We start from the raw sequence: 20,419 nt of genomic DNA, 5'->3' as shown, positions 1-20,419 counted from the left end.
CCGGGATACTCCAGGAGACTTTCACCTCTGCCGATCCAGGATCTGCACTGAGCTTGGGTGATCTAATTCCTGCCGTTTAGTTATTTTTTTGTCTCTCATGACTATAAGCAGCACAGGACCTAGCAGCAAGAGGTGTGAGGACAGCGTTAGGTAAGCAGACAGTGAAGTTAACCGCTGAAAAGCATTATCAAAGATACACAGAGAAAAATTTCTTTTATGATTAATGCCACATACAGTCCAGGCAGTCAGAAGACCTTTGTTCTGTTCTTGGCTCTGTCTTGGCTTTCTCATTTAACAGGCAAATCACTTAGGTTCATACTTAATTTCTGTGCGACCGGCTGAAAGCGTGCGGTGGTACTGAGCCTCACATCTCCGGTGCACCCCAAGGAGACGCTGACTTATCTCCAGAAGGAGTCAGACCAGAGGGGTGTCACATCAACCACTCGGCTCCTGAGACGCTCTCATTTTCTTAAAACATGCTTGTCCCTCACGTTCACGTCTATCAATGAAGTGAAAGGCCTTACTTATCTTTAGAAAGCCACACAAATTAATTGTTGCAATAATTAATAGCACATTTTTAGATAATCACTGTTCATAAATCATTTAAAATTGACTACGCTGGCTTGCATGTACACAATTGTTTTCACAAAGGGGCTCCAAAATACCGCATCTGCTTTAAACATTGTGTAAATAGAAGATGAATCACTGACTACAGTTGATCATAAATGAAGTTGTGTTTATCAGGGTCTACTTTTTAATAATTCCCTACTTAGTCCAGCAAAATTAGAGAAATGACATTGTACCCAGTTCTAACTTGCAGCACATGTGCCTGTCTGACTGAGCAGCTACGCAAAGACCAAACCCGGTCGCCCCACTGCTATGGGACACGGTCAGGGGCTGTATGGTGATTTCGTTTCTGTGGCGACTAGGACGGAGTCGCAAATGCTGTTGCAATTAGGACAGCGGAATTCAGAGCAGACATGTGTATCCGCAGCCACTGTTGGAGCTTCTGTAGACGGCGTCAATGTTGGGCGCCAGTGGCAGCACAGGTGGGCCGTGAGCTGCTTGGGACGCCCAAGGATATACCCAGCCCACCACAGCTGATTTTGTGGTGTACACTGGAATAGCTCGCAGGAGCTGTGCGCAGCAGAAGCAGAATCTCAAAGCCTCTGGGCACATTTATCTCAGAACTACATCTTTGGAATTTTAGGTTTTTCACGCTACCAACTTCTAGTCCTCACAGTTACACAGAGAATGTTGAGAACTGAACACGTACCCAGGACTTACGCTACAGCTGCAGAGATCCCGGGGCAGTAGTGTTGAGGCCTCACTCAGATCTAAGGTGTAGTAAGTCCCAGACCACTCTTTGGAGGCACGTGGCCAACACGAGGGCAGGACCCTCCGCAGTGGAGGAAAAGGCTGTGGCCTTGTTGATCCATCTGAACCGATGCACCCTGGGTGCCGGGGCAGCCCTGCCACCACTCACGCCCCGCTGAGCCCGTTCACTTGCAGTCGTCAAGCGTTCGTCCATCCCTCGTCCACTGTCTGGCTAGGAGCTTCCCTCACCAAGCTCTCTGTCTTTTCCACGCCGTTAGTAAACACTGGGTACACATCTGAACTGCTCTGGCTGACAATATTTTTTCCTCGGAGCTTAAGGAGAAACCCAACCGTATTATACTCGGATCTGGCAGCCTTTTGCTACATGTTGTGGACACACGTTTCACAGCATCGCTATTCTTTATGCTCTGTTGTTTGCTTGTATTTCATGTTTTCCTTCAGCTGGAAAATACAAACAGTATGGTTCACCTTGGAGGTGAAGAACTGCCAGTTTGTATAAACACTTTGATAATAAAAAGAATTCGGTGGTGATTACAGTTCAATGTCTGCTGGAACAAACAAAGGCCCTTTAGCAGATTTTCTAACATAGCACACACTGGTGCTTTGTTCTTCAGCAGATACTCAGCCATCCATGGGACGGCCAAGCGCACAGAATTAAAAATTGTGTAGGGCTTTGACAGATGTTCGGTGCCAAGTTTTCTTTGTAGTTAACAGATATTTTCAGTTTTCTGAGCTGGTGGTAAACAGTTGTTCTTCACGACTCTGAAGCTCTTCCCTGTAATCACTGCCTGGCTGGAGCTCTCCATGCGGGACGCATTGATTTAGCGGTTGAACCGGCAAACGTACAACTGCAGAGCGGCCCAACTATTCCACTCCAATAACCCGTGGTGCCAAAATGCAAATTATTTGAAAGTTCGGATTCGTTTTAGGCTTTATTAAATACTTGCATAAGCCCAGTAGTATAATAAAGCTCTAAACAGAATTCATTTATACCATGGCTAAATTTAATTGAACAAGTCTAATCTCGCCCATCATTTCAAATCTGCATCGTCATTTACACATCGAGTTCCAACAGAATGGGAAAATCTGCCTTAAACTGCGATCAAAACCGCAAAAGCAAAGGAAATCCAGAATATTAATACTATTTGTACACAGCTTTTTAGGCAGGCTTTGCAGGCCAGCACACACAAAGTCAGTGTCAATGAAAGAGAACAAACATACATCTGAAATTATTTTTCTGGGGTTTAAACTAGGTCCTTTTGCAAGTTTATTCCACTAAATCACTACAGCTAGGGTTTCACTAGGTGAACCAGCTTTAATAAACGAAGTTTTCATCTCTCCCTAGCCGAAAGAGTAACTTTACTTGAAACCTTTTCAATTTCCAAAGTCGCCGTCAGCTCTTAAGTTTCCAAGAAACGGCTATTCCCAGCCTCTGCGTCTCCCTCTCGTATGCCACTGAATATCCACCCTATGCTTTCAAAAGTGTCTATGACTCTGGCTGTGTTCGCTGGCAGATGTTTTTAGAGACTAGAAAGTGTTTAGTCCCTGTGGACTAAAAGTTACATGATGACTTCATCACATAAGCAAAAGCTAATAACGGGAAAGCAAGAAAGCAGACAAGTGTTATATTCCAAAAACATGATGTTTCCTGTGCTTCTGGCAATACTACTTCTGTGCCTGAAAAAAGGCAACTCACTTGAGTCTTGATGCTCAAAACATGCAGAGCGCTGAATCACTGCGAGATAATTTATTTGACCCTCCCTTAGCTGCCTTCCCCACCAATGCTGGTTTTCCTTTGGCCGGAGGTTAGAGGGCGAAGGCAGAGGAAAGGCAGCGCTTGTTCCCGTTCGATAGCTATGCACCAACCCCGCGCCTCACAGCCCTCTCTGGAAGGGGCTGTTACTACACCCAGGAGTTCACAGCGGAACGGCAGCAGAAACTGGGCAGCTGCCTCAGGACCAGGCACCTCCGCTCCTGCAGCGACGAGTTCTCTCGAGCCCGAGTGTAGAGTTTTACCCTCTCCATTTAGAAAGCTTTGGAGACCGACACACGAGCAACTGGAAGTCATTAGTAGAAACGGCATCTGTACACGCGGTGCAATAACTGTCTTATTTTTGTATCAAGACATCAGCAGCGGACGTTATGCCCTCTCTCTACATCTCCGTGAACTGCCCTAATGACAGAACAAGCGAAAGAAGCAAGAGGAAGCAGACACGCAAGAGAAAGGCCTCCCTCCAGTGACATTACGGGGAAGAAGTGCAAGGGAGCAGATGCACAGCGCGCCGGGACAAGACGATGTGAAGACCATTCTCTGTTTAAGAGGGAGAAAGGACTTGCCCTGGAGAGAAGTGCGGGCTTTTTGTATTATGAATTCTATGCATGTAAATACAAATTTTCTTAGAACAGTAAGGGAGGGGGGCTATTTCCTAGAGCTGATTAAAGAAGCATGACTCGATTTTCAATTTCAAACGACTCGGGGGGCATTCCAATCGACTGCAGACAGGAAATGAATACCATACAGGCACTGAACGAGGCAGATGCTTTTGAATCTGACACTTACGTGAAAAGAAAATATCTTCATTTCTGTCTCCCCTCCGCCCCATGATCACTAGATAGTTCTGAGCTATTTTTAGGATAAACGGTTTTATTTTTCAAACTTGTTACACTCTTAGCCTGTGCCTGAAGCCACCCAGACGCCACTGACAATAAACTGTATGGGGCGGACCAAATGCATCTTTAGATTAGTCCCAGCAGCCAGACGCAGCAGCAAGGTAGAAGAGGACAGATAGTTAAGCAATTTGGGCGTGAGATATCCTAACCTGCCCTGCTGAGGAACAGAGACGGGACCCCGGCCGATGCGCCAGATCCCAGGGAGGGAGAGCTGCTTCCCTGCAAAGAGAGATTCCAAAGCGTACAAAGCAGACGCGCTGCAGAGCAGGTTGGAAGAGAATTTCCTGGTAGGCTGTGGCACAGAACTCACTTCCAGCTACTTCATTGTGCTAAAGAGATAAATATACAGCTTTTCTCCTCATACAGCTCTTACAAGTAAACTGCAATAACTGTCATGGGGGTATTATATATACCGCAATGCAATTGTGGCTCCCCTTATCAATGGCAGCAGCGCGTGTGGGGAACTGGCATACACGGCTCTTTTCCCCCACTCAGTCCATATGTGTGCAAATACACGACTTCTTCAGCTGCAAATTCCTCTTGTATTTATTGTGGGAAGACTTCAATAGGATAAAGAAAAAAAAAATCAGAGAGGTGGTATTAATCTGGCCCTTACTCTGATGTTATGTAAATAATTAGTTCGTTTTATTTTGATGTTTAAGCCTGCCATAGCTATATTCCTAAGAACATGAAAAACTGATCTTTTTAGGGGAAACGGGAGAAGAAGAAAGAAGGATGGGTAGGTGAGAAAGGCAGCTCTGATTTACGTTATTCAAAAAGCCACGAACGCTAGATCAAAGGAAAGCAAGAATCAAATTCACTGCCACTGAAGGATTTCAGCAGCTTTTTCGGAGCTATTGATCCCTCAAGGGCAAACTCTTTTAAACACGAGGTGATGCCTCTAACTAGCCAGAACGCCCGGCTTATCCTGGCTGAGCCTCATGGAGTTTGCTCTCAGCAGCCGGCACACTGGGGAAAGCCGAGACAGCCAAGACACTGCTGTACCTGGGCCTGATGAAGGAGACACAGAGCAGAGTGCAGAAATAGCATGTGTGCATTTTCTGCACCAGATGTTGCCTTTTTAATGGCCATCATGGTAGATCTTAAATAAAAAGACAGATTTTTTTTTTTTTTGGCACGTTTGGTGGCCACCGATATTGTGAAGTGCTTTGTCCAGGGACAGGACGTAGTCACCCTGATGAAAGCCCCGGGCAGGGTTTGTTTGCTCAGCACTGACTTCCTGATAAATAAAATCACCTCGTATTTTGTTGTGGGGTAAGATAGCTAAGGAGCCACCGCAGCTCAGTTGGCAAGCGGTGACTTGTTCACGAGTTTGGACTCACAGGTCTAATCTGAACCCCCAGAAGGCACAGGATCCAACCCTAAATCAGGTCCTGAACTGTCAAATGCACTACAGATTGGCATCTTCCCCCCACTTCCCTGGGTCAGGTGTCTTTGCGGCTGGTAGAGAAGCTTCCAGGTGTTCTGCTTTGTTGGGGCACTTCAGGATCACGCCTTAAGCAAGAGCCGCTGGAATTGGGTGCAGTAAAGCAATTTCACCTGGTGCATCCCCAGATGGTGTTCCAAGAGCTGCCTTTGGGCTTCTGATACAGATCCGCTTGCACCGGGCTCACCACTGCTGCCATCGCCGCATCCCTGGGAAGGCTCCACTCATCCTACCTTCCACGTCTGCCACGTTACGCACGTGGCTACAGCAGCGCATTGCAGATCACTCGGCTCTTCCCGAGCTTTGCCCACAGTTGAAAGCCCACCTACTCCCACCAGCGCCTAGTGCAACTCGGTACCTTATGCATTTTCACGGAATGGACGTCCCTTTTCCTGCTGCATGTTCTGACCAAGAGCTCCAGGACTCTTGTCAGGCCAAATAGTTCATTTGAAACCTTTGGCGCTATTGTTCCGGTACGCCTGAAGACACAGGCATAGTGTGGCTGTTCCCTTTTGATATATATTTTCAGGAATGTTAGACATACACATATCAACTCTTCTATTCTTTCCTAATAAAAGCTTGGGCTCTAAACACAAGATGAGGAATAGATACTCTATTGGCCAGCTGCAGCAAGCCTTTCATAAATAACAGGACGATCAAACCCTGTAAAGGAAAATGATACTCCAGAAGCTCTATGCTGACATACAGCTGTTTTCCTATTGTAGGGAGACAGAAAAAGTCAAATGCTGAAAGCCTAAACAAACTCGGAATTAAGAAGAGATGGTAAGAGCAATGATGGATGAATTGTAAACCACCTGCAAATGTTAAGATTGCTGCACTCTTCTGCAGAGCACTGCGTCTATACTGCAAACCTCCAATGGACATGGACTGTGCTCTATAAAAATCATGATGAATGCAGACTTGTTTTTATATTACGGAGGTCCTAATCCTCCTCCTCCTCTGCCTTTGCTCTATTGTTGCAACATCAAAGACCAACTGCTGGCCGAGATACAGTCAATATGAAAAGGGCGACCAGCAAATTTACTGCTTGACTTCATTCCCTTTAAATGGAATAGGCACCATGGCCCTTTTTCAAAGTCCAACCACAGACATACATCTTTTTTATTGGACATCATGTACAATAAAGTGAAGCTGTAACTTGGAAAAAAAAATAGAACACCTTTAAAAATCCCATGAGGTGAACATTCCTTTATAAAAATATCACTGTGGTTACGTGTTTTTTGAAAAACTCTGGGCACTCGGCAGTGCAAAAGGCATGGAGTGGCTAGGTTATAGTTTAGCTAAGATGCATACCCATGCCTAATATCTAGTTGGTTTCCAAAAAAAAAAAAAAAAACCCACCCTAATAAAAAGTGATATATTTAAGACAGAATGCCAGTGTCATTCAAATAAACTGAAATGGCAGCATTCATGTCACAGGAATCATTAACTGCTTTGTTACAGCCTGCTCTGTGCAGTGAACCTTTACAGACTTCTTCAGTCCAGAGAATCTTAAAATCAGCGGCACAAAACGCCAATATATAGACGGCGTCTTAAACAACTCCGGTCTGATTATTGAGCTAACTTCCAGAGACACTTCCAGATGAGAGCTCTCTCTGTAGACATTAAAAACGAGGCAGGTTTTATTGCTGTTGTGTTGCTAAATAGATGCTAAATAACTTCTTGCTATGAAATTACAAAGCGTGGAAGCAACTCGTATGATGTAGGAGGTGAGTACGTTGGGGTGTAAAGAAACGACGCTAGCTCTCCGTGGGTGTTTTTTTTTTAATAAATTATATGTCCATATAGTGAGAAGGTTTTGGTTTAAACTATTTTTTGTTTCTTTGGGTAACTTGTGCAACCAGGCATTAGTAAATATCTGATTACTAGCTTGAGATCTAGATCAAGTTCATATTGATATTTTAAAATCCTGCACTGATATATGTGGCAGATAAACCCAAGGAATTTTATGTTTTGTTACACCGACAGTAATCTTAGGCAGCTGGTTCCAGTGGAGTAATTTTGGTTTCCTCACGGCAAAATCTGCTGCTATTGGGTTATTTCTAAGGCAAGAAAGATACCCAAGCTATGTGACTAATTTTTGAAGCACTAGCTTCAAAGACCAGCCATCTTAGCGCTGGGTCCCCTTCGCTGCTCTTGCTGCTCTTTCCCTTACATCATGCTCTGGCCTCAGTCACCTCCTCTTTCCGTCGCAGACCTTCTGGCACAAGGAGCTCACCTCCTACTCAGCCTTCCCGGGCACGTACAAGAAAAGGTGTTTCAATGACAGTGTTCAGTTGTTCAATACCTAAAGGCCCAACTCAACTGGAATGCAAAGGCAAGATGCCTCCAAGAAGCTTTCTGGAAGTTAAAGCTGGCCCATGGACCACGCTGGCTCAGTAGCTGTTCCTTAGAAAGGCAGGAATCCGCTTTCTTTAGAGCAGTACAATAAACAGTGGCGGAAAAAGGTGGGGCACATTATTTGGGTGGTTTTTAGAGATACTTACTCTGTACTCATGATGGTACTGCCACGCGTACTGATCTCAATGGCCATGCAGGCAAAGAGGAAACTTCAGTCTTTCCGAGGAAGAAGAGCTACTGCAGAACAAAGCAGTCTGGGATTTTTCAGCGTGTATGAAACTAACAATGAAACGTAATGGATGGAAATGAATTCACGCAATCTGAAGAAAGTCACATGCCAAAGCCCAGCATGTCTTCTTGGATGGAGGCTTCCAGATTCTGTGTGTCATGTGCGTATCAGTTCTGTAGAAAAAACAAGGTGGGAAAGACTCAAATCCAAGAGGAACTTTGGCTGGATTTGCAGCCAGCACAAGTCATTGACTCGTCTTGCTTTGTGAAAGTCAGTGCAGCAAAGTCAATTTAAACACACTCAGAATGTAGGTCTAGCACGGAGGCGTAAAAGCCAAGGACGTTTGAACTTCTGCCTTTCAGCATGGACTGACTCCACCAAGAGTGGCGAGGGAAAGATTTCATCTCTCATTTTCCTTTCTCACCTTTATGAGCACCTCTGTAAGATGAAAAGCACCCAAATAGCCATGACTCCACAAGAGCTGAGAGGTGAACGACTGCAGGCCTGCTTTCGTCCCGCTGACTGCTAGGAGGGAGGAATAAAAAACTATGACCCACTCATAGCACTCCAAGCACTGAAAAACAAGGGCATCCTTTTTATCCTTTATAAAGGAACTGCTTACCAGTACCGCCCACACCAGCTCCTCTGACCAAGCATTATAGTGCCACACAACTGACCGCTGTGGCAAGCCATCACTTATTACAATAATAAGTTACGTTTTACTTTGTTTTCTTTCTTTTTCTGGTATTTCAAATCGAAAGTACATGGAAATACCAACACTGGAAACATTCTGCTCTTGCTGATGTATCAGTGAGCTCGCTGCTCTGTTTCTTGGAAATGTTGTTCATCTCTATGCTTCCAACTGTGAATTTAGCCTGGCATTTTCTGTCTTCAAAACCTGTAAAATCGGTATCCTGGAGGCACGATGGTATTAAAGTGCAACAGTAATCGCTGCATCATTTAATGCTTCCTTTTGCAACTTACTAAAGCAGTTTGTATTTTTCTGCTGGAAGTTATCACTTCATTATTCATTTGTGAAAGCGCTTCCAGCCTCCATTCAGGCCCGGAGACCTACTGCGCGTTGTACACAAGCAACACCACAGCAACGGGATCTCAAGCCCAGAGAGCTTGGGTTGAGATTTAAACAATAAAAAAATGAAAAAAAAAAATAAAAATGCACCAGTGACCTAGCTCTGCTACCACTGACAAGTAATGCTTTAAAAAAAATCATCTTTTATGGAGACCATCATTCAGTCAATTCAAAGAGCTTTCAAGTAGCGTAGCCTTAAAGCAGGCAGAAAGGTTCGATCGTAACAAAAAGGCCAAACAAGCCAAAACAACACCGCAAACAGAACAAACGCGGCACACGTGGGTACTACCACATTGGTTTGTGAGAAACGCTGGCAAAACACACAGAAGAGTGGAAAGCAACAATTAAACCTGCCAAGCTGCTAAGTCTTGTCTATCGCTACACTTTCAGGATACGAGCACAAAGAAAAACTACCGTGCTTCAATGTTTTAGTTTATGTCTGTGTAAGGAAACATCTTAATTGTCTGCATATATATTTCAAGTATGAGGGCATTTCAAGATTTTTAAATGGTGACTCAGAAGAATGTAAGCGTAAAAATGTATGGCAAAATAATGTCCTACCTTTACTTGCATTCTGTGCATTTTTACACAGTGAAGGAAAAAAAGAGAAATTGCGAAGCCGGAATATCTGCATATTTGTGCATCTTAAACAAAGAAGTGACTTTCAAAGCAACCTTTCCTCCCCACTGAAATACTGCGATGTATATGCGCTGTATGTAACAATGGCTGGGTTTTCGTGTCTATCGCTGTCACATATTCTCTTAGAAAGCTTTTCAAACATGGCTGGTACATTTATGTATTAGGTCGGCAGGCAAAGACAGCACGTTCTGCATCATTATCAATTCTACCTGCATCATACTGCTGCCTTCGGCACTTCACTTTCTGTAAAGTTTTCAGATGCTGTGATACAACACAGCCAGAGTTTTCACCTAATCAAGAACTCTTTCCTTGTTCCTTGTCTTCTTTGAAGATGCTTTCCACCATTTTGGAACAATAAGGCATTGGTTATTAACATAGAGATGTAGTAGATAGGAGCAGAGGCGAAAGAACAACTGCTGAATTCAAAACGCGGTCCCCGATTTACATTTAATCTAACCTGGATGGGTTAAACAGGTGTCTCCCCAGCAAAAGAATTCCGCAGCAGAGCAAGGTGTCGAAAAGCTTAGTATGCTGAAGCTGCAAGTACTAGGGCTGGGTTACCTATTAGCAGGTCATAACACGTATGTTAAAATCACAAGGGAGCACACGGTGACCAGCTCCTGACAGTAAAATGATGATGAAATTGTTGGGGTCATACAGACCAACAGCAGAGCTTCAGCTCCAGGCCTCCTGCTCCTGTGGACAGCTGGCGTTAAGGAAGGGCAGGGCAGGGAAATGTGAGTGAACCTCCGGGCTGACAACCGAGGCTGGAGGAGCGACGGAGAGATTTTTGGTGCCAATCAGCGAGGGGTCAGTAGCAGTGTGGTTGTACCGCTGCCGTCCTGCTGTTAGAGCTGTGAAGGACTAGCTGTGTGCTTCCTGTGTAGAACAAACTTCTCCTTACGCGATCAACCAAGACTACAGAATAAAAGCTACTCCAGAAGTAGTGCTGATTGTCTGAGTTAGATGAACTACATGAAAAGTACCAAGGCACCTCCTTCCAGAATTTCTTACATACCCACACCTTGTCTCTCTACTTTCGTTCTCACCACCGGTGACCACTGCAGCTCTAGATCTTCTCAGGAACCGGACTCAAACCTACCACTCCTTTCACTGCCATGAGCCAGCTGCCCGACCACCGCAGGGCTCAGAACCTCGTGTTAGGAGGCTCCCCCCAGAGCTCCAGTGCACAGGTAAGGATGGACTGAGAGAAGAGAAAGGCAAAAGCAGGAATGTCTCTGGGGCCCCCAGTGGTTACTGTGAGCTGTGTTTGGCTCCAGGCCCTTGGGAACAGATGTTGGCCACTATGGCCCAGAATGGACGTCGGATTACATAGCAACCGTTGGGTTTTGTTCATATAAATAACCCAATATTGCAAAGAGATGGAAAATGATGCTAAATCCTGCTCAAAACAGAAATCAAGAACTTCAATGGACCCTTCTGTATAAGGCACTAGAAAAAAGCTGCTCCGAGCTATGGTTGTAGAGACAAAATTGGGAGGCAGCCTGTGACTGAATGCCAGGTATTTATCACCGATGATCCAAGATGAGCAGTACAGTAATTGTTGGCTGTTGAGCTGGAGAGAAAAGCAAAATATGCCTCATCCAAACATCTTGGTCAAGTCTAATGCAGGAAATCACCTTTGTACCTGCCTAACATTGCTCCTTGCAGCCCTAACTAAATACAATATTCCCGGATCCCTGTTCAAAATGATTGCAGTAGTCTTAGAGACTAAAAAGCTTGCCGCGTCCATGGTGTGCTAGCTCTTTTCCACCAGGGATGCTTCAGTTTGCTAGGAAATGAATTGAAGCGATAGGTATGAAGGGAAGCTTAATTAATACTTTCTGGAGTTTTCCTGGAGCCAGGTCTGGAAGGTGAAAGAATCTCTCCTGGGAGGCACCGACAACAGCAAATGCTCCACCCGGAGCTGCGGTCTCAGTCCTTCGCCCTTGTTTCCTGTTTTATCCTTTCTTCCATGAACACGTAAGGTTAATCACCCTTCCTTCCCCCTAGATCCTGGAACAAGCCACAGCCCACTAGCAAAACCACTAAAGAACCCACATAATTCTCTCCCTTGGGAGATGAGAGAATGAACTGCACATGGTGTAAGTCTTAGCGTGTAACTGGAAGAACATATGCTAATGGTAAGGGCGAGCTTTAGCTAAGAACCTACAGAGCAAAGCCTGCTGAGAACAGGCAGGTTCTACTAGCGCTGCAAAAAGCACGAAACAGAGCGTCCGCTCTGATGAGCGACGACCTCACCAAAAGAGATCTTGGTTTGCGGAGAATCAGCCTGCTTCATTCACAAGCCACCCGCTCCGACGGTTAGTTGTGTAAGGTACTGATTTGTACCTTACAAATCAGGCAGAGAAGGATTTACTGCTTGTATTAAATACGTGGTGTATATCCACTTACTGGCATCTCACATAGGCTAAGGACAGGCTGGAAAACAGGAATGGAAAACGTGAATGCCAAACATTGAATCGGCAGTTTTTCAAAGATGATTTAGACGATCAGATCCTACTAGAACTAACCAAACGTAAAGCTCCAGAGCTCAAGTAAGCTTTAAAAAACTCAGTTTAAAACTCTCCCAAAGTAAACAGCTTGGATCCTACTTAAACTGAGAAAGCCAGAAAGCTGAAATATGCCACTGGAAATAGCTGACTGAAGTGTGCCTGAATCCAGGACAAGGAGCAGCAGGGAGGCACAAACCTTAAAAAGACTGAACTACACCCCAGCAAAGGCAAGAGGCAGCACAGCGTTTCTGAACTTCTCGTCGTGTGGAGCTGTGGATCGCAGGAGCAAATGAAGAGCTCAGCCCTGCCAGGGGCTCCTCACGCGGCTTGGAGAGCGACTCTGGTGCAGCCGCCTACAAGCAGCAGGATGTGTTTCCTCTGGTCGGGCTCGGAGGACGTTTCCGAGGCGCTGTTAATTGCTTGCACGCTTATAGAGCAGGGGGGCAAGGGCAGGAGCAAGGAGATTAAAAAGTAAAAAGCTGTTTACAGCATCGTGCTTCTTTTCAAATTCCATTCTCTCATACAGCTTTATGCACAACTACCGAGTTTCAGGCTAATGTGATGCTGCTGCAAGCACCGCAGTGGAGAATCTGACTTCATGTGCTGCGGCACATATTGTTGGTGGCTCAGTTACTACGTTCGACGAGGTCATTTCTCTTGGTGCGGGAGCACTGTTTTTCTTGGGGTGCAAGACCTGCTGTGGAAAAATTAGAAGTGATGGGAATAAACTTCTGGGTGAAGTATTTTCTCTCAGAATGAAAGCACAGATTTTAGAGCGTCGTAAAGTATTACGAATGTCTTTCAAAATTTACATTCAGGCCTTCCCTTCAGTTTAGAACTACATGAAAAGATAAAAACGTACCCAAGCAGCATTTTTTCCATCTCTTAATATGGCTTCACTTGCTCTTATTCAGAAGCAAAATTTATACTTATTTATTTCATAAATATACTCCACAATAGTTTCTGCATGCTAATTAAATTAGACTAGTAGAGTTCCCATCAGTAAAACCAAAATCTCCCATGCTCCCCCAGTTCTCCTTTTTTTTCTTTGGTAGAGGGGGATGGAAGGAATAAAATCTGATTGAGAAACAAAAGGCTGATTCCCTCTCAGAACTCAGAACTGCGAGGTATTTTACAGCTCCAAGCCGGATTTCCCGTTTTGCCTTAGTTTACGCTACCACAAACCAATTCTAACGGCAGCCTGAAACTGCAGCGATGCAGAGGGCCAGTGCCTGTTCCTGCAGCCGTGATCCGAGGAAGCCTCTGCCCGGGTCTCGCCCATCCCGACGAGGGCCAGCAGAGCACCTCGGGATCTTGTCCTCCCTGCAGCTCCGTAACAGCCACTCGCAGCAGCACAGCACTATCCCGAGACATCTGGGAACTCTAGAGACACGCACAGGACGGGGAAGGCCACCAGAAGTAAAAATAAAGGAAGAAATAACTTGTTTAATTTTAGGATGGAAGGTTCTTCTGGATTTCTTCCATCTAATCTAATTAATTGCAGGAGAGAACATAACTGAAAGACCGAAAGAGATCAAAACCCGTCCTCACAAATCCTTCCTTCATTTGAAGGACCCAGGGATGGGAGAAAGAGAAGCTCTTTCTTCCTTAATGAATCAGACCGCAAATCCATACAAGGCTGTATTTTAGACTATTTAAATCTCCAACAATTTTTTAAGATTACCAAGGATTCCTCCTCAATCCGTTTTACGTAAAAAGGGTGCGATAAGTTTTTGGTGTTTGGGTTTTGTTGGTTTGGGTTTTTTGGTTTGTTTTTTTTTTTTTTTGGAACTAAGACTAACACTTCAGATTTTCTTTCAGACACCCAGCACCAAGTTCTGGCCACTTTATTTGTGCAAACTGACTGCCTAATCCTAAAATACCATACCCTGCATTTGATAATAGCCGGTTTGTTTTTATACAAATTTGCCTTGTCAAAATACATCTATAAACAGTTGCTGCAAAGATTACTCTTTCCTGGGTTTGCCACAATGTGCGCAACAGACTTCATCAAATGAAATTTCATCAGATGAAACACTGACCTAATCGCCCCGCACCATCCTTTCTCTCCAGAGACCTACCACAACAGAAAAAACAACAGAGGTTTTTGTTGGGTTTTTTTTCAGTATAAGCCACAGCAACCTGAAAGAGTTCTGTTTGCTGATACCAACAAATCGGGGCTTGTGCAGTTGATTCTTTACCTGGAACTGCAACACACGAGGATTTTGCATTTCACTTCAGTGCGTGGCCGAGAAACCCCCAAATCTGAAGATCCCAGTGCAAACTTGCCATCGAGATCTATATCGTGATGCTCCGAATTGAAGCATCTGCCTGCCAGAGTACAATCTTCTAAAGCAGGTTACGGTATTTTCCGGCTAGCAATAGAATCCATGAAAGTTATAAAACCCCCAAATTGATAGGCTCCCATCTGTTTAACTGATTAATCAATATATTTTCCTCCCATAATGTCTTGTACAGACACGCTCTCTGAAATACAGAGCTGCAGAATCGATTCAGTTGGGAAGTATATAAAAATTGCAATTCTACAAATGGCAAAACACGATGAAAATACGAACTGCTAAAGCTATCACGATGCTTAAAGGCACAGAGTTTTATTAAGTTATATGTAAAAAAAATCACCGGACAGAAAAAATTCTTGAAGTCAACAATCAGCAGATTTTCACAAGACAGCCAACTACAACGCTAATACGCTAGGATAATTATCCGAAGATGATTTTCCTCTTGTTTCACCCTAACCTTACAATAGAGCTCTAAAAAGAGCTCCTCGGGGAAATGGCATCACCCAGAGCTCCCACTTGCCCAGATGTTTCCCTCATTATGTTACAAGCCTGTCAAGAAAAGGCAAATTCAGGGTTATTCTAATGATAGCAAACACCTCATAAAAAACCCTCTCCAAATTTACTTTTCCAAGGAACATCATTTCAAAAGGCATTTCAAGTGCCCATGAGGAAAGGAAGCATCATTTATAAAACATTATTACCAGAAATCTTGAGGATATTAAAAAAAAACCATCCTGGAATGTCGAGCCAGTGATAAAACTGCAGCTCAAAGAGAGATGGCGTCGTGGGGCCTTACACCCAGGTGGGACTCCCACCGAGTTCAGCAGGAGGTTTTCTGAGTTCAGAGGACCCGATTCCAGTTTGTGACCGGGACGCTGAGTCTGCAGATCTGGGTTCCCTCTTGTGGCTAGTGGTTTCACCTTGTGGACCACCAGACGGGGATCCCGTGCAGAGTCATCATTACAGCCTGCACTCTCCCTATTTTTCCTCATGCTTTATAGGAATGTGTGCTGCGGATACTATGATTCTTTCTGAGATGATAAAGGAGTTTATGTAAATTTATGGTGATAGCAGTTATACATTTTCTGTCACCGCATGATTTCGCGGTTGATGTTTCTTTAACGCTTGAATACAGGGGGGGGAAAAAGTTGTCCGGGGCAGATGCAAATGACCAGACATTTACAAGTTTGCCTGGGGATTTTGATGCTGCTGCAGCTTTTATCACTGTCTCCAACCGTTTTCAACAAATGGCAACAAGAGATACTGAATAAAAAAGAACCACCTGCAAGAATAAGGAAACAGAACAAAAACGTCCTTTACCTCTACAGGACATAATTCACCAGTGGTTCCATGGGATCAGAAGACTGGAACAGCCTAGTTGGGTCACAAGCCCTGTCCTTCGTGGTCACAAGCACCTATCACCCTGTTTCATGGCTATTTCGGGATGGAACATCTCTACCTGTTTCTTGACACTTTCCAAAGGAAGCCACACATTTTGTTCCCAGCTTTCCCAACACCATACACCCATTTGGTCCCCTCTCACCCCGAGGAACATGGGAGGCCCTGGGTGGGACGCGCGGCCCAGCCTGCCTCCATCCCTCGCCTGTCGCCAGGTGAGATGGCCATCGTCCGCCGTGACCCGTCCACCACATAACGCGTGCGGGAGCCGCCCCGACGCCTCCAACGCGGAGCGGGAACGTGGCGCGGGGAGCGGCTCTGCCTTTTCCCACCTCTGTCCCCTGAAGGGGTGTAAAACCGAGATGGGGGGGGATGAAGAAGACACCTCAGACGCCGCGCAGGGGAAGCCCCCCAGGAGCGGGCGAGCCCCTGGCTGGGGCCCGCCGGAGCGGGGCAGGTGCACGGCGCCGGCCCCGGCCCCGGCCCCCCCGGCCCGGTGCCGAGCCGCCCACGATGTCCCCGCCGCCGCAGCCCTCGGGGGAGGCAGGGGGAGACGGCTGGCCGCGGGTGCGGGATCCAAGGGCGAGGAGGGAGGGATGGGGGGAGGGATGGAGGGATGGGTGGATGGAGGCAGGGAGGGATGGAGGGATGGGGGAGGCGGGGCGGCACTCACCTGCCGCTGGCTGTGGTTGCCGGCGCCCGTGGGGGCGTGTGGCTCGCCGCCGCCGCCGCCGCGCAGCACGGTGATGTGCAAGGTGAGCAGCAGGAGCCCCAGCAGCAGCAGCAGCTCGGCCGCCAGCCGCACCATCCTCTTGAGCCGGGCGGCTTTAGGGCCCCGCGGCGGCGGCGGCCGCGGAGGAGGCGGAGGAGGAGGAGGAGCCGCGGCGGCCGCCGCCGCCGGGGCCGCCGCCGCCGCCGCCGGAGCGGCCCCGGCCCCAGGGCCGGCCGCGGCAGCCGCGGGACGGGCGGCGGGGAGCGCGGCGCTCTCGGGCTCGGCGGGGCGGGCGGCGGGCGCGGGGCAGCGGCGGCAGCAGCAGCAGCAGCAGCGGGGGCCGCCACACCACGGCGGAGCCACCTCGGGGCGGGACGCCGCGGCGGCGGCGGCGGCGAAAATCCCGGCGCTGCCCGGCTGCGGCGGGGGGCGGCAGGTAGCCGCGACGGGGCCGCGGACCGGCGGCGTCTCTGCGGGCAGCCCTGCAACCCAGAGTCACCGTGGGCCGTCGGAGGGAGGGAGGGAGCGGGCGGGCCGAGCCCCCGCCGCCTCGGGGAGCCGCGGGCCGGCGGAGAGCGGGGCGGCTCGGCTGCCGACGGGGAGAGGCTGCGAGGACGGGGGCAGCCGGCAGCGTGTGTGCGAGTGAGAGGGAGGAGGGAGGGAGAGGCGGGGGGGGGGGGGGGCTGGGGACGACTCTCACATGGCGGGGAAGCCGGGACGCTCCGAGGGGAGGAGAGAGCTTGGGGCTATCGCCTCCCTCCTCGAGAGGGGATGGGGGTGGCCCCTGGACCGGCTTCCCCCCCCCGCCGTGTCCTCGCCCGCCCCGCCGCTCCCCCCTCCCCTCACGACGCCCGTCGAGGCGTCGCCCAGCCCTGCCCGCCCCCGCCGGGTCCCGTCCCGTCCCGTCCCCTCCGGTGGGGGTGAGAGGCAGCGGGGCCGCACCGCCACCCCCGCCCTCGACGGGGCGGCCGCGAGCTCCCCCGGGGGGAGGCGGGGAGAGGGGCAAATCGCTGCTTACCCACCCCCCCCCCTCCGCGATCCCCCTTCCTCCTCCTCTCTGCCCGCCGGCTCGGCCGTAGGGAATTGGGGGGGGCGGGGGGGGGGGGGGGAACTGCGAAAAGCTGCAGCTGCCTGCCCTCCCCGGGAGCTGGATACCTGGCTCCATCTCTCCTCTCTCTTCCCTGCGGCGGCCCCGGGGGCCGGCGGCGGCCGCTCCGCGCTCTCTCCTGCCACCCTGCGTGCGTGTCTGCGGGCGGCCGCCTCCGCTCCCGCCTCCCGCCGCCGCTTCCACTACGACTTTCTGGCCCCCCTGCTCGCCCTTGTGTCGGCAGAGGTGCGCGTCGGATGCTTTTATACTGCCCTGCCTCCCTCCCCTGCTGTCCTCCTCCCCCCCTTTCCCTTCTCCCACCCCGCAGCCCAGCGTCGCCCCCCGCCCCGCTCCCCTTCCTCCTCGTGCCGACCGGCCCCTCCGCGAGCCCCGGTTTGACAGGGCGCCCTGTCCCGCTTCCCGCCCCCCCCAACCCCCGTCCCGCTCACGCCCGCACCTTGCGTGGTGGCTGCCACCGCTGCTCGGCAGGGACGGAGCTGTGCAGAAGCGTCACCTCCCCTTCAGACGGTCCGTGCATCCCCGGAGGACTCAGGCCACTGGGGTTTTACTGCCGTTTCCCTTCCTCTTGGATGCTGACTGTGTGAGTACAGCGGAAAAAACACTTTCTCCCTCAGATGGGAGGCTCCCCAAATTTAAAATTAACGCAAATTTGAAAATATGTGAAAATGAGGCTTGGATTATCCCTTGCTGTAAGTCAGTGTCTTTGCATCCAGTCTGATGGAGCCAAACCTCTTTCCGAGTGCTGAAGATGCAGGTCAGTGTGACAAGAAGAAACACAGCTCAAATCAACTTGAAACGTAAATAAAGTCACCTAACCAAAACCCGGGGGTTTTGGAATCTTTGTCATCGTTCTTCCACAATTGGGAATGTTTTATGTGAAAATGAGGATACAAGCGATCAGGCCCCGTGCGATTGTGTGACAGCTGGGAGGCTGAACTGGCGTCAAAACGTCTAAATGGGCAAACTGGGGAGTAAGTGTTCCCCATCCCAGACATTTTCAGGGTGACGCCCATGTCCCCAGCAGGGTTCCTGCGACGTGAAGGTGAGATGTGTTTCCAGCGTGCGGTGCCAGCAGGGGACGAGGCACGTTGTGGGACACAGGAAGGTGGCAGATTTGGGGCGCGAGGAGAGTCAGAGCTCCTGGGAGGTTTCTTGCAGGTCCCGGTGTGTCTGAAGGCTTTGGCCACGAATGAGTCAGAATGACGTCTCGTACCCTTCCAGTCAGGTAGGTTTTCTTTCCAGTGATAACCACTGTAAATGGTTAACCATCAGGCAGGAATATGGTTAAAATAATTTGCACTGGAGTATCGTTAAAGATGTGACCAAAAGCCACAAAACCAAAACCTTTGGATTTGAGGATTTTTAATCTACAAATGCGTTCCGTGTTAGCACTGCAGAAGGAACGATCAGCCCAGATGATCGTGCAGGGTAGGGACTCCCAGGGGGCTGCCCTCAGCGCATTACAGCGAGGTACAATCCCTCTGTCTCCTGAAATCATCACTGATAAATCCCCTATATTGCACCGATGCTCTTGGTTACGCGGGAAATCATATGGAGCTATTCAATTATTACATAAAGCCATAACAGCCAGTGGGACCGTCACGTGGTTTTAAAAAAATGTGGGTTGTCTTCTTTTTTTACCCAAACATTCCTTGGGCTAATCAAAATATTGAGAAGATAAAAACACTGATGTACTTCAGCTGTCATTGCTTGGCCTGGCCTCTCCTGCTGCCATTGCCGTGATCCCGGTGTCCAGCGGCTGCCTCCCCGGGCCGGCGCGCCAGTGGTGGCGAGCCCCGAATGGGGGGGTTCAGGAGGCAGGCTTGGGGAGACGGGCAGCGAAGAGGCAGGAGAACTGTCCTCCAGGTTTGCCAAAGCCTGACCCTACCTAGTGGCTGTCAGCGGATCCCGGCACGTGAGGTCCGTATTTCAGAGCTTAACAGTACAAAATCGACAGCCGGAGCGAGACTGAAGGCTCATAATGCGAAACAGCCCAAGTGACAGCCTGGTGAAAAACACACACGCGGATCTGCCGCCGAGCTCTGGGTAATGTAAGTTCTCCCTCGCCTTATGAAAGAGACTGAACCAAAAGACATCTTTAATCCAGATGAGATGGGCCCGTCCTGGTGCGCGTTTCCTCGTGGGACGTGAAGTTTAATGTATTAAGCTGTTGTGCAAAACCAGTGAGGGACAGAGCAACGCTACTATTGGCAGCGAGCGGATGGCAGCAAGAAACCGAAGCCTCTTCCCACTTGGAAAAAGTCGGCGTAAAAGCGGCACTTGGGTACGGTGATGCTGCCTGCGTGGCCGCACTGGGGGCGACCAGAGAGGAGATGGTGCGCACGCGTGTACTGTAGATGCCAATTTAAATTCACAAACACTGTTAAATCAGCAGATGACTTCATTGATGAATCCAGACGGCTGAATCACAACCTGCAGGGGAGACGGCCTTAAAAGCAAGGGGAAAAGCTCTCTTTTCCCATCTGGGTGAACGCTTGCTCCAGCAGCTGCCATCTAGTCCCTGGAGAATGAAGTCAGGGTTCGCCTGGGGGAGGAGATCCATGGGCAGCCTGAGGGGGATGCTGCTCCCAGGATGTGGTTATGGGCACCC

At 48.8% G+C, this 20,419-nt stretch overlaps 1 protein-coding gene across 1 annotated transcript in view; it reads right to left on the bottom strand.

The window, feature by feature from the left end:
- Positions 1-18,013, bottom strand: part of ISM1 (isthmin 1) — a 41,970-nt gene extending 23,957 nt beyond the window's left edge. The window contains exons 1-2 of the mRNA XM_054197295.1: positions 17,856-18,013; positions 16,662-17,182 (exon numbers count right to left, since the gene is read on the bottom strand). Of these exons, the coding sequence (XP_054053270.1) occupies positions 16,662-17,182; positions 17,856-17,865 (531 nt within the window). The 5' untranslated portion in view covers positions 17,866-18,013. The remainder of the gene's footprint in view (positions 1-16,661; positions 17,183-17,855) is intronic.
- Between the last annotated feature and the right edge of the window lie 2,406 nt (positions 18,014-20,419).

Source organism: Rissa tridactyla, chromosome 3 (genome assembly GCF_028500815.1).
Source record: "Rissa tridactyla isolate bRisTri1 chromosome 3, bRisTri1.patW.cur.20221130, whole genome shotgun sequence".
NCBI lineage: Eukaryota > Metazoa > Chordata > Aves > Charadriiformes > Laridae > Rissa > Rissa tridactyla.
This window is presented reverse-complemented; position numbering and strand designations above follow the sequence as displayed.